This window comes from Zootoca vivipara, chromosome 10 (genome assembly GCF_965207765.1).
Source record: "Zootoca vivipara chromosome 10, rZooViv2.hap1.1, whole genome shotgun sequence".
Taxonomy (NCBI): Eukaryota; Metazoa; Chordata; class Lepidosauria; order Squamata; family Lacertidae; genus Zootoca; species Zootoca vivipara.
In genome coordinates this window covers 31,956,982-31,970,857 of record NC_142593.1, presented here as the reverse complement: position 1 = coordinate 31,970,857, position 13,876 = coordinate 31,956,982, and the positions used below count along the sequence as shown (strand labels likewise).

Sequence of the window (13,876 nt, the reverse complement as noted above, 5' to 3'; positions counted from 1 at the left end):
ACCTATATAAATACATATAGGGAATTCTCTACAACCTCCCCCCTACTCTTTAACCCAAATCTAACTCCAACCCCATTAGCCCCCCACCCACCACCCCCTAGGTCAGTGCAACCTCAACGGTTCAGTAAACAGCACGAAGTGAGAGACACAGGACAACCCGAATGGGTTGGCAAGGAATCGCTCCATATAATAGACAAACATGACGGATAGCTTAAAAGCAATTACACTAAATGTAAGGGGGCTGGGAAATCCCATCAAAAGAAAGCGCATCACCTCATACATAAATACCATGAAACCACACATCGCCTTCCTACAAGAAATACACAACCCCCCCAAAAGGAACAGACTACTGAGCGACCCCCGCTTCAGCCAACAGTGGGTGGCACAGGGCTCAGGTAAGGCCCGCGGAGTAGCCGTAATACTTCATAGAGACCTAAACTTCAAAGCCACAACAGTCCTAAAGGACAAAAGAGGCAGATTCATCTTCATCAAAGGAACAATAGATGGCAAAACTAAACTGACAATTGGCTCTATATATGCCCCAAACTCGAAACAACTAGAATTCTTCCAGAAGACACTGAACAAGTTCCTCTCCTTCTCGGAAGGGGAAGCAATCCTAGGAGGTGACCTCAACCTAAATATAAAAGGCATATCCCTGAAAAACACTCAACCCACAACCCCAGGGGCAACCTTCCTTCATGGGAAACCCCCAACAACGAGGGACCCTTACAAGTTACTAAAACTATTAAAAAACAGAGGCCTCTATGACATTTGGAGTGAGCTGCACCCAGGAGACACCACCCACACATTCCAATCTGGACGTCACGGCACAACGTCCAGATTGGACAGCATTCTACTCTCACAGAGCCTGATTCCCCTGGTGGAATCATCTAACATAGGCAACATTAAAATAACAGACCACGCCCCAGTAGAAGTCACCATTAAAATAGGAGAGAGAACACACAGTACTCCATCATGGTCCTTCAGCCCCATCCTAACCACAAACAAACAAACCAGAGAAAATCTTACAAAGACCCTCCAAAACTATTTCAAAGAAAATGATGTAGACAACACAGCGACCCCCCTCCTATGGGACGCAATGAAAGCGGTCACCAGAGGAGCATGCATAAAAGAGAAAACATTCCTCAAAAAACAAACCTCCACACAGATTAGTAAAATGGAACAAGACATTACCGCCCTCACATCACGCTACAAACAAACAGGAGCCAAAAAACTCCTTAAACTTATAGAACAAAAAAGAAGAGAAATAGACTCCCTAGAAATTAACAAAACAATGATCAGTATTCTATATTCTAAACAACGCTTCTATGAACACGGAGGGAAGAACTCCAGACTATTAGCAAATAGATGTAGGAAACGAACACTCAAAACAAAAATACACTGCATCACCAAAAAGGACGGCAACATAACATTCTCCCCCAGAGAAATAACCTCAGAATTTGCAGAATTCTACTCCAACCTATACACTTCCTGTAATCCACCCGAGAAGGAAATCCAAAAATTCCTAGCAGGACTGACCATGCCTAACCTAACAGATGAGGAACGGGAATTCATGGACAGTCCTATCACCCCAGTGGAAATAGACACGGTCCTGAAAAACTTGAAACCACACAAAGCCCCGGGCCCAGACGGCTTCACTGCAGAATTCTATAAAAAATTCAAAGAACCCCTGCTGCCCTACATGACACGCCTGTTTAACGACATCATGAAAGGGGGGCCCATCCCCAAAACATGGAACCATTCCAAAATAGTATCCATCCCAAAACCTTTGAAGGACAATCTCAAAGTAGAATCATACCGCCCGATTTCACTAATAAACCAAGACTACAAAATATTCACAACAATCCTGGCCAATCGCCTAAAAACTTTCTTAGGTAAGTTAATAGCCCCAGACCAGACCGGCTTTGTCCCCGGTCGCAATATCACGGACCCCATCAGGAAACTACTGAACCTAATTGAACACAGCAAGGCAACCAAACTCCCATTGACAATTATGTCCTTAGACATCCTCAAAGCCTTTGATTGCCTAGAATGGAAATACCTATTAGCAGTACTAACTAACATGAAATTTGGCCCCAACTTCCTACAAACCCTCAAACAAATATACTCCCAAGCCTCGGCTAAATGCAGAATTAATAACATGGACTCGAACACCATAGCAATCCAAAGAGGCACAAAGCAAGGATGCCCATTATCTCCCTTCCTATTCATTCTGGCTCTAGAGCCCCTAGCAATCCGAATGCGAGCGTCCACAGACATCAAGGGAGTGGAAATAAAAGGCAGAACATACAAACTAGGGCTCTTCGCAGACGACCTAATGATCACAACATCAGACCCCTTAAACACAGCGATCTCCCTAATCAGAGAACTCAACACATTTGCAGTGGTGTCTGGCCTACAAGTAAACTTTGCAAAATCAGAAGCCATGTGCTTCCACACCCCTCCTCACACCCAGAAAGAACTCACTAATATCACTAAGATAAAACTCTGTCATACCAAGTTCAGATACCTAGGGGTACAAATAACCAAAAACCTCAACAAATTATACCTGCACAACTATAAACCCCTGTGGCAGCAAATAAACAAAGACCTAAAGAGATGGAGCAATATGAACTTCACCCTCTCAGATAAAATGGCCATGATCAAAATGATCACTCTCCCAATATTAACCTACTTATTCCAAACCCTCCCAATCTGGATCCCCCCAACCCAACTTCGCAGATGGCAGAAAAAACTATACTCTTTTATCTTCTCGCATAAAAAACCAAGAATAAGCACCAAATACCTGCACCTTCCCACCTCACAAGGAGGATGGGGAATCCCCAACATAGAAACATATTATAGAGCCAACCAAATACGACATATAATCCCATATATACTGGAAGATGAAACAAAACAATGGATACACTTAGAAAGGGACACGATTGATAGTATTTGCACCTCAGCATACCCACTCCTCCAAAACAAACTAAGGAAGATTCCCGCAACACTAAACAGGTACACACAAACCATGTTCAAAGCATGGAAAACAGAGACAGACAAATTATCCCCAACCTCATCCCCACTAATCCCCCTGGCTTACCATCCGCTATTCCACCATGCAGCACAAAACCTCCAGATAAAAACCTGGCAGACCAAAGGCTTATATCGCCTAATAGACTTTTATAAAAACAACCAACCTATGACAACACAAGAAATACAGGACAAACTAGAAGACATCCAAATATCCTGGTTAGCACAACACCAACTACATGCCCTCTTAAACAATCCAGTTGTAAAATCAGCAGCGACCAGACCCCTAACTACCTTTGAAAACCTCATCCTGACGACGAAGGGACAGGGCAAAGGGATGGTATCTGCAATATATAAAATACTGCTCCAAAACCCCACGAGCCCCCTAGACACAATCAAAAGACAATGGGAAGACGACATAGGCTATGAAATTAACCCCGCCCAATGGACCAAAATGTGGTCTAAACCCCCCTTTAAATCCATATCAGCAAAAAGAAAAGAACTCACTCTGAAAATCATCTACAGGTGGTACCTAACACCACGGAAACTAGCGATAATACGCCCAGGAACATCACCAAAATGCTGGAGAGGATGCACCTCAACAGGCACATACTTCCACATGTGGTGGGAGTGCCCCAAAATCCAACTATTCTGGAAAACAACCATAAGAGAAATAGGTAAAATAACCCAACAAACTTTAGAATTCACCCCAGAACTGGCCTTGCTAAACATCTTCCAGGACAAAGAACTACATCACAAAGAACTCATAACCCACTTACTCTCAGCAACCAGAAGCACCATAACCAGACACTGGAAAGACCTGTCAGGAATAAACATGGACCATTGGTACCAAATAGTATGGGAAACAGCCCTACTAGAAAAATTAACCAATAAGTTGAAACTGACACGGGGACAAATAGAAGAGGATGGCTTCACCCCGGTATGGTTCCCCTTTATCACATACACAGCCCAACAAGATAACGACAAAAACCCACCAACAGCATACAAATCCATATGGTTAACCTGACCCACAACACTCACCCCCTTGCTCACAAACAAAACAAAGACCACCACAGCTAACCACAAAGGAACAACCATATCCTAGGCCAACCCCAGCATCTCTCACCAACAAAGGAAAACAAGCGAACAACAGAGAACCTATGCAAATGTCGCTGACAAGAAAAAACCCACCCCACCCACCCTCCCCCCACCCACTATCCTTCCCCTCCCCTCACCAATGTCTCAACAAACAAAACTGAAATTGTAACAATCTTAAGAGAGACATTGCTCTCATCTCTGTAAACCAAGAAAATCCTTAATAAAAATGATTAAAAAAAAAAAAAAAGTAACCAGTTCCTTAGTATAGAAAATACCTCCCCTATTACAATAGTTCCTTTTAGACTAAGGAACTATTGCACATCTAATATTCTATAACAATGACTATTACTGCACTGTTTCACAATTCCAACTCCTGACATAAAACAGATTAAAGTTTGCCTTTTATTGATCATTGAACCTGTTCTAATTCCCCATCCCACCTGCTATTGTTCTTAAATACTATGCATTTTATACAGAATTTGAAGTGATACTCTTTTCTGGCAGTGCCAAATAATGCTACCGACCCATTTCTAAGTCCTAAAATTCATAATTTGTCTGAATACCTGAAAAAACCCCGGTGGTACAGGACCTACTGGCATGCCATCTCCTGGGGGAATGTTTCCTAGCACTGGACTGGGAGCTGCTGCAGCGCTCTGAAAAGAACAAAGGGAAAATAAACCTTTGTCATTGCACAATAGGCATAAAACCAAAATACGGTACTACTTTGACCACAGTGTGGCAAGGCAGAAAGGAATTCTCTGCATGACATTTTTCATAGGTTTCCTCCATTTTTAATCATTAGCCCTCATTTTCAAAATACACAAGTGAAACTGTTAAGCTCAAACTTAAATTCCTTGACTAAATGGCTGCCTTACACTTGCACATGGAATAAGCTTCAGATTTTTAAATCTTAATACTAATTTAGCTTAACTGCAGCCCAGTTCAACCATCTGTTTGTATTGTATATGCTTTTACTACAACTCTGCCCAAAACTAAGCTTCTGTACAAAACAAGGAACAAGCATGTGTTAGCCGAAGCAGTCAATATTCAATGTTGGGCATGGCATTATGGGCAAGACCCAAACACAATTAAGAACATTTGCAGATTGAACTAGACATGATCTCTTTACATCCTGCTCTTTGCTTAAAAGCAACTGCAATATGAGCTTGGTACCCATGTTGTACCAGTCTTTTCCCTACTCCCTTCTGTGGTTTAAAATAGCTTCAGGGGGGTTAGCCTTTTGTGTCCGCCAAGCATTATGGCCCTGATCTACCTCAAGAGTCATTGTGGCTATTTTTAGGCTAATTTAAAAGATCCAGTGACCCAACTGAACTTGGATCATGCTGAATTTTGGTAAAGCAAGAACTAGGGTGGGGGAAATTAACACGCTGCATGGAAAAGAGAAAATGTTTTCCACAGGCATTGCAAAGCATTTTCACTATGTGAAAAACTTGAAATTCTGTCAGAATGAACATTTCTACACTTCTGTGCTGTATTTGTGGAGTATTCTGTTCTATTGGTAATAATGTTGTAAATATAACCTAATGATGTTGAAAGTTTACCAAAAGCTTTAAAATAAGATTAGCTTACAAACAGATCAATATTTTGCCCATGCTTTTTGGTGAAAAAAAGATGTTAATTTTTGAAACAAACAAAAGAAATTAGGTTTCGTAAGTGAAACAGAGGATGAAATTAGCTACCTTTAGACAACCTTCAAACTGAGCAAATAGGAAATAAAGTTCCTGATGAAGAACAAGCAGGGATCCACTAAAAAAATTATTATGCCTCCTGTTAGATTTAATTTCTAAAGTCTTCATCTGAACAGAACATTTTGTAATTGTGTGAAACTGAAGCAATGCAAAGACATCTGACAGCACAATCCTATGAGCATAAAATTTAAGGAGATTTACTTTCATTTTATTAATGAATTGCTAAAATCTGCCCTATGGAATAAAACTTACTCTAATTAATGTAATTGGCCACTGGATGTCACTTTTGCACCCTGTATGTAGAAGAACATTGTGAATTACATTTCCAAGTTTTTGACATAATGTCCAGTTTAAAAAGTGTGCAGTGAAATTCCGAAAACATAAAATAAATTTGATTAGGCTGGCATAAAGCATTTCTCCCCCCCCCCCCAGGTTAAAAAAAATGGGGCGGGGCAGGACAATAAGCTCGGGTTATACAATGCTTGTTTATTTTAGAAGTTGAAAAATTGTCTACTGATTAGCAATCCAATCATTAAATTCTGCAACTCTTGCCAACTAAGTGGTATGACAAGAAAAAGCACAGGTGAAACTGAATGCTATCTTTTGGCGTACAATTTATTTTAAACACTCATTGAATGCATTATAGTGGGTTCCTTAAAGAAATTTCGATACCAAAGCTTGCAAAATAGGCTGCAATATAATCATACATACCCAGATCAAGAAATACGAACTAAAAACGGTTTTGAACGTGCCTCAACAATACCTCCCGAAGTGGGGTTTTTTCCTGAACTATCATGTTCAGAGCTCATGGAAATACCTTTCTAAATAGATCAGAGGTAAAGCTCCACGCAGATGCATTATGTGGCAACTGCAACACTTTCTGTAACCCAGAGCTTAGATATGTTAGGTCCAGTTTATGGTTACAGCTTTGGGAAATCTGTGTGATACTGATTTCCATGGGCAGACATTTTACATGACTAGTTTAAGAAGTTAAACCAACCTACAAGAAAGTGAAAGTAAGAGACTCTTCTGATATATGGTTAATGAAACATTTCATATCAATCTTAATACAGCAGCACCTATTTGTAATCAGTAAGCCATTAAAACGCTCTTGCGTTTCACAAAGGAAAATCTGAATGCAAGTGCCAACATTTCTTAACCTATCATAATCTTAGATTGAAAGATTGTCTGGTCAATGCTCTTCTTTTTGTGCTAAACACATACAAAACAAACATCATATGCCTCAAAGCCTTCTACTATGAGCAGCAGTACGAAACAACTTAAGCTTCTATTTGAAGTTTTATGAGTTTCAAGGGGAAGGGGAGATAGTCATCTTAGTACAAAATCAATAATTGCAAAAAGAGCCCTAATTTTTATTGCTCAATGATTGTTTTGAACATTAAAGGCAGACGTTGCTGAGCTCATCACGATTCCCGAGAAAGCCACAGCTGTAATACAAAGGTCCTTAGAGAACAAGCTTCCTGAACTGCATTATGGAAGAAGGCAACATGAATTAAAGCAAACACAATCCATAGGTTGCAGGATGAAAATAAACTTAAATGACTGAGGGGGACAATTAACAAATGGTTTACTGTGGAAGCGAGGGTTAGGTCTTGTTGGTTCTAGAAATATTTAAAGGTCTGCATCTGAGGTCTTGGCTGTGACTGCATTGGAAGATTGCATTATTCCCATTTTCAGGGAGAATAGACGCAGCTGGAGGGGTGGGATTAATATCTCCTTTCACACTAATAAATACCATCCTTTGCTTTAAACTTGCCGCACTCTTAGTGATAACATAAACCTGACACAGGTACCATCACATGGCTCTCAGTAGCAGATAATGCTGAGATCCGAGAAAATTTAGGAGGAAATAATAATTTAGGGCTTAGGAAAAATGAATATGGGGAGCTTGAACCCTTCCCACTCCACAGAGGTGGTTTTAGGGTAGTGCGACCCATGTGGCCGCACTGAGCACCACATTGCAGGGGGCGCCACAGCAGTTCTGGAGAACGGAGTGCAAGATGCAAGGAAGAACTGAACTTTAGTGTCACACAGGGCGCCGCTGAAATTTGAGAGCCCAGAGTCGTCCACTGCACTCCAGTGCCTGCTTTCTCATCAAAACTGTGTTTACCTACCCTCACAAGTGGGTATTATCTAGTTAGAGGAAAAATTGGAATGGTGCAGGTATCTTTCACAGGTGAGAGTTTAAAGATTGTCCCAATCAGGGAGAAGGAATTGTAACTGTGTCTTAGCCTACATGAAGAAACCTAAAGTGAAATTGCTGATTGAATATAAAAACTGATGAGTGGAGTGCTGGCGATGTCCTGACCCAGGATGTTAACTCTTTGCTCAAATCCGCGCAATGGGGTGAACTCCCGTTGATTTGTCCCAGTTCCTGCCAAACTAGCAGTTCAAAAGCATAGCAGCAAGAGGAGATAAATTGATGCCGCTGTGATGGGAAGGCAAACAGCATTTTTGTGCGCTCTGGCTTCCGTCACGGTGTTCCATTGCACCAGAAGCGGTTTAGTCACGCTGGCCATGTGACCCGGCAAAGCTGCCTGCGGACAAACGCAGGCTCCCTCAGCCTCAAAGCGGAGGCGAGTGCCGCACCCCATAGTCACATTCGACTGGACTTAACAGTCCAGGAGTCCTTTACCTTTTTACCTTCTTTGTCAGGCTGGTGTCAAGGCCAGAACTCCTTGCAGGCTTGGGCAAAACAGTTGATGAGCTTCTGCAGAGCTACCTCAGTGTCTGCAGCTCTGACGAAGACCAACATTCTGGGTCAGTACATCACTAGCACTCCATGCATCAGCATTGGTAGTCACACGCTTGAGGTGGTAGACAATTTTGTCTACTTGGGTTCCACCACAACCAGCAACCTCTCCATTAACACGGAGCTAGACAAATGGAGCTAGGGACCCAGGTGCCGCTGTGGTTAAACCACAGAGTCTAGGGCTTGCTGATCAGAAGGTCGGCGGTTCGAATCCCTGTGACGGGGTGAGCTCCCGTTGCTTGGTCCCAGCTCCTGCCAACCTAGCAGTTCGAAAGCACATCAAAATGCAAGTAGATAAATAGGAACCGCTACAGCGGGAAGGTAAACGGCGTTTCCATGTGCTGCTCTGGTTTGCCAGAAGCGGCTTTGTCATGCTGGCCACATGACCTGGAAGCTGTACGCCGGCTCCCTCGGCCAATAATGCGAGATGAGCGCGCAACCCCAGAGTCGGTCACGACTGGACCTAATGGTCAGGGGTCCCTTTACCCTTTACCTAGACAAACATATTGGCAAGGCAGCTATGGCAATGGCTTGCCTCTCCAAGAGAGTATGGGAGAATATGATCCAATGTCCAATACCAAGGTGAAGTTCTTCCAGGCTTCATGGAAGTGAGTCGTGGGTAACTCACAGCTGTCAGGAGCGATGCCTCAACGCCTTCCATATGCGCTACGTCAGGACAGAGTCTCAAAGTCACCCTACATGAGAGGAGGCATGGCTATGCTATTTGTATGCAATAGATTCTAGGTATGGCGGAGGTATCCATGCCAATGAAAAACAAGTGGGGAAAGTATAATCCTTTGGAATGCCTTCCTGGACGGGAGGAGCACATTTCTTTTATCCTGGCTACTTCCTTAAGGTGAGCAAAACCGAACAGCAGCACCACAATAGGCTATCAACAGAGCAGAGTTTCTAAGCCAGGGGTCAGCAAACATTTTCAGCAGGGGGCTGGTCCACTGTCCCTCAGACCTTGTGGGGGGCTGGGCTATATTTTGAAAAAAAAATATGAACGAAATCCTATGCCCCACAAATAACCCAGAGATGCATTTTATATAAAAGGACACATTCTACTCATGTAAAAACATGCTGATTCCCAGACCGTCCGCGGGCCAGATTTAGAAGGCGATTGGGCTGCATCTGTCCCCCGGGCCTTAGTTTGGGGACCCCTGTTCTAAGCCATAAGCTACCACTTTTTTAATACAGTACGTTATAACAGTAGAGAAAGCCAAATAAGAGATGAAGAAAATAACTACCAGTAAGTAAGTATAAACCTATGCAGAAACATGGAACAAAAACGAGCCCTATCATATACTGAATCTGATCTAGTGGCTTCAGGAACTCGGCCTATCGGCTAGCTGAGAATCAATTATTTGCTTTGTGCTTTTAAATGCAAGCTTAATTACTTTAATTAACAAATGTAATTAAGTTAATTAATGTATTAAAGTTGCTATAATCCATGATTTGATTATGGACCAAGAAGTGTTGATTTTAATCTAGAAGCCCTACAAAGCTTTGGAACCTTGCATCTGAAAGGGATTCAGTTTTCTGCCACAGTGACCACATCAGTTTAAGTTGTGGAGACATTTGCCGATGTATTATTCAGTTGATGAAAGAGCTGAATAGCTAAGGTCCACCTAAGTGTTTCTTTGCATTTCTGAGAAAGTCGATTCCCATAGGAATGGGAGTAATTTGGGAGAAAAAAATTCGTAAGTAGGAGCAACCCTATCTAAAAATTCGTAAGTAGAAATAATCCTATCTAAACCGCATCCAAGATGGCGGATGGAGCTCCATTTGTAAGTAGAAACATTTGTAAGTAGAGTTATTCGTAAGTAGAGGTACCACTGTAGTTGAAACCACACTTACACTCAGTGGAGTTTCAGCTGTGCTGGAGTTAGAGGGAGGGGCCTCCCAAAAAATCTCTCCTTTCCCCTGCAGCCTTTTGACAAGCTGTTTTTATCAGTTGGAGGACCCTGCAGAGCAGCATGTGGACGATGCTGGAGGCTGGGGGGGGGGGGGCAAAATAGCCACGCTACTAGTTCCTTGAACTGGGGCTTGGTAACATGCATGCAGTCAGTGCAGTTCTTTCAAAACTGGTGTAGTGTGTCCTGAGCAGGCTGTTCCACATCACATCTTAGCCACAACATTCTGCACCTGCTGCAGCTTCCATACCAATTTTAGCCTACACAGTGCATTGCAGTAATCCAACCCCGAGGTTACCATTGCATGGATCAATGTGGCCAGACTATGCCTGTCCAGGAATGGCTGTTGCATACCTGCCAGAATTGGTAAAAGGTGCTGCTCAATAGGAAGGACACTTTTGCCTCCCTCAACAATACTGGATCTAAGAGCTTCCCAAACTACCTGTCTCTTTATCAGGTGTAACCGTACCACAAACCTGTCTAGTTCCCAGTGCCGTCTTAAGCGCCCCTGGCGCCGTGGTGCGCCGGATCCTTCCGGCGCCCTCCCGCCCCGTTTCCCAGCACAGTGGGCGGGTGGGCGCAGCTCGCGGCGCCCTCCTGGCGGGCCGGCGCCGTGGTGCCCTGCGCCACCCAGCCTGCACGTAGGGCCGGCCATGCTAGTTCCCAGCACCATAATTCAAAAGCATCAATTCTTCGGCGATCAGCCTTCTTTATGGTCCAGCTCTCACTTCCATACATCACTACTGGGAAAATCATAGCTTTAACTATACGGACCTTTGTCGGCAAGGTGATGTTTCTGTTTTTTAAGATGCTGTCTAATGATGCCTAAACTGACAGTTACTTGTTCTTTTAGACCTTGTAGACAAATGTGAAAGATGCAAGACTGTGTAGAAAAAAATCCTGATATATGTCCTTAACAACATCATAATACGAAATATCATAAATATGAGAAACTGCAGGATTTAAATGTAGTGTACCTTGCCATTCCATATAAAATAGTAAGCTGACTGAAATATACCGTAATTCATTCCTCAGGTTCCAGGAGTGCAGTATAAAAAGAACTGGCATTTAAGATTGTAGAATAGTTATTATTTTATTTAGAAATGACTTATGGAAAATACTCCCCTATTATCTATGTAGATGCCTTTCTTAACCTTGACACATGAAGCATCACTGGGGGAGAGAAAAAACACTGTGGAAATAATCAGCAGTAACTAATACATATGCCAGTTGTATTGTCCAACAGGAATGGAGTACTCCTCACAATGAGATCTCACCATAGTAAAGTAAGTTTACATATATATCTGGATCTGTTTGCTGGCGTTGTCTCAACCCAATTTTAAGATATTCCTTTCTCCCACATTCCTCCAGATTCTGCAGGGTATACCACTGCTCACTATAGTATCTTGTGGGGGTTGGGAGGGGCTGCCATAGCGAGGAGGGAGCAGGTAGGTTGGCTTACACAAACCTCACTAGATGTGAACTCTGGATCCAAACCATTGACTGCAGTGTCTAAAGTAGCATTAAATGTTTCAGCACAACTTGAAATATTATGCTAATGCATCCCATCTTCAGACATTGGTGTTAAGAACTTAAATCAGTGGCCGTCAGGGATATCCCCAACAAATACTGTAAGAGAGTAGGCATAGCTGCCAAGTTTTCCCTTTTCTCGCGAGGAAGCCTATTCAGCATAAGGGAATTTCCCTTAAAAAAAGGGAGAACTTGGCAGCTATGGAGAGTAGGGGTTCCTCAGCATTTGTGTGCCCCCCCCTCAGCAATGGATTTCTCATGTAAAAAATTAGGAACAGGCCAGAGCATCTTTCCTGCATTTCTCAGTACGAGATGTGGCGAGATGTGGCTTAAGCTTTTTCAGTGCTGCTACAGTTTCTGTTGTGGCAGCTACAGCAGATTTACAGAATCAGTGTGGTACTCTTTAATATTAAGATGCCATTACTTAGAGCAATGTAGTGAGCAGAAGTAAAGTATTTCATTTGCATTGAAATATCACATAGGTCCAATTCACACAGCTAAATCCACCATGCCATTATAAACTGTGTATAACAGGAGTAAGTGAGCATAGGATTGCAGCCTGGGAGTACTACACTTGTCAAGTTTACGGCACTGATATGTTAAAGTATTTAAAGACCTTTAGTGCTACAGTTTAAAAATGAGGTACAGTTACACTACAAATAAATACGTCCTTCCCAGAATTAACACTTAACTTCCTGCCCTCTAGTTCTTTTGAGATCAAAATTGCTTCTGTCTGCTGGAAACTACAATACTCACGGCAATATTTTCCTCCATGCTTGTACCTCTACAACCTAACTACTGAATAGCTTCCATTTAACTTACAATGACCTTCTATTGAAGTCACTGGAAGGAAGGACTCCCCTCAATATTGCGCTGAATGGCTTTCATTTTGAACATTATAATATTCTTTTTGATATATTTTATGAAAAATGCTTAAAAAAAGAGTTGTGGCTAAACATAAAACACCTTACCTGTTAAGAAACAAAAATGCATTCAGATATATAGCTTGCACTGTTCGTAGGAAGAATTTAACATTTAGTAACATTCTAGAAAAAGAGTAGGTGGGAAAACAGAATTCAGTTCCTTTTGCTGCAAGAGAGGGTAATCAGGCTTACACAAGTTATAGAAGCCTCGGGCAGGGAGATGGAACCAAGCTCGTCGTAGTAACTCTTTCTTGCTTGTAGCAGTTTCATTTATTCATTTTAAAGGCTTCATTACTAGCACACTGATGTACATGGAGGGGGGGGGATAAATCACATGTAAAAAATTTATTTATTTTTTGCTTACCTGTAAATTCCTATTTTCTGATGAGGCGGTCATCATATCAGAGTAGTATCTGCTCCTAGAGACAGAGTCAGATTTCCAGGCACCCTACTCCCCAGGCTAAGCCCAGCAAGCCAGGGTCCAAAAATCAGATTGAATTTACGGTTATGTTTTTGAAATAAACACTCAGGAGAAAGTAAGAGGACATATTGGGAATTCATATTTACTAGTAACCTAGATCTCAGAATTACGCTGTCTGGTTCAGAAGGCTTGGAGGGCTTTCATTGCTACCTTAGAGAATGGGGATTTACAGAAGAACACCCCCCCCCACACACACACACAAGGCACCAGGAACCAGCAGCAATAATATATGGGGTCACAAAATGCAATTTCAGCCATACGGAGCAGTGACAGACTGCAATATACTGGATCATGCCCTACTTTATTAAGCTGCATTGATATAAAATGCTGATAACAATGAAATATCTTAAAATTATCATAGTTAAATGTAAATATTTGACTTTTCATGTTCTAATGGTGTTTCATCTTTTTAT

General features: G+C 42.2%; 1 protein-coding gene across 8 annotated transcripts in view; it reads right to left on the bottom strand.

Annotated features, from left to right (window-relative positions):
* The window catches only part of SSBP2 (single stranded DNA binding protein 2), a 122,006-nt gene that overhangs the window by 44,807 nt on the left and 63,323 nt on the right, over positions 1-13,876 (bottom strand). For 5 of the 8 annotated variants that reach the window (XM_088653271.1, XM_088653266.1, XM_035100271.3 and 2 more), the window contains exon 5: positions 4,695-4,784. The exons of the other annotated variants lie outside the window; for them this stretch is intronic. In XM_088653271.1, the coding sequence (XP_088509397.1) occupies positions 4,695-4,784 (90 nt within the window). The remainder of the gene's footprint in view (positions 1-4,694; positions 4,785-13,876) is intronic. 8 annotated transcript variants of the gene reach the window in all.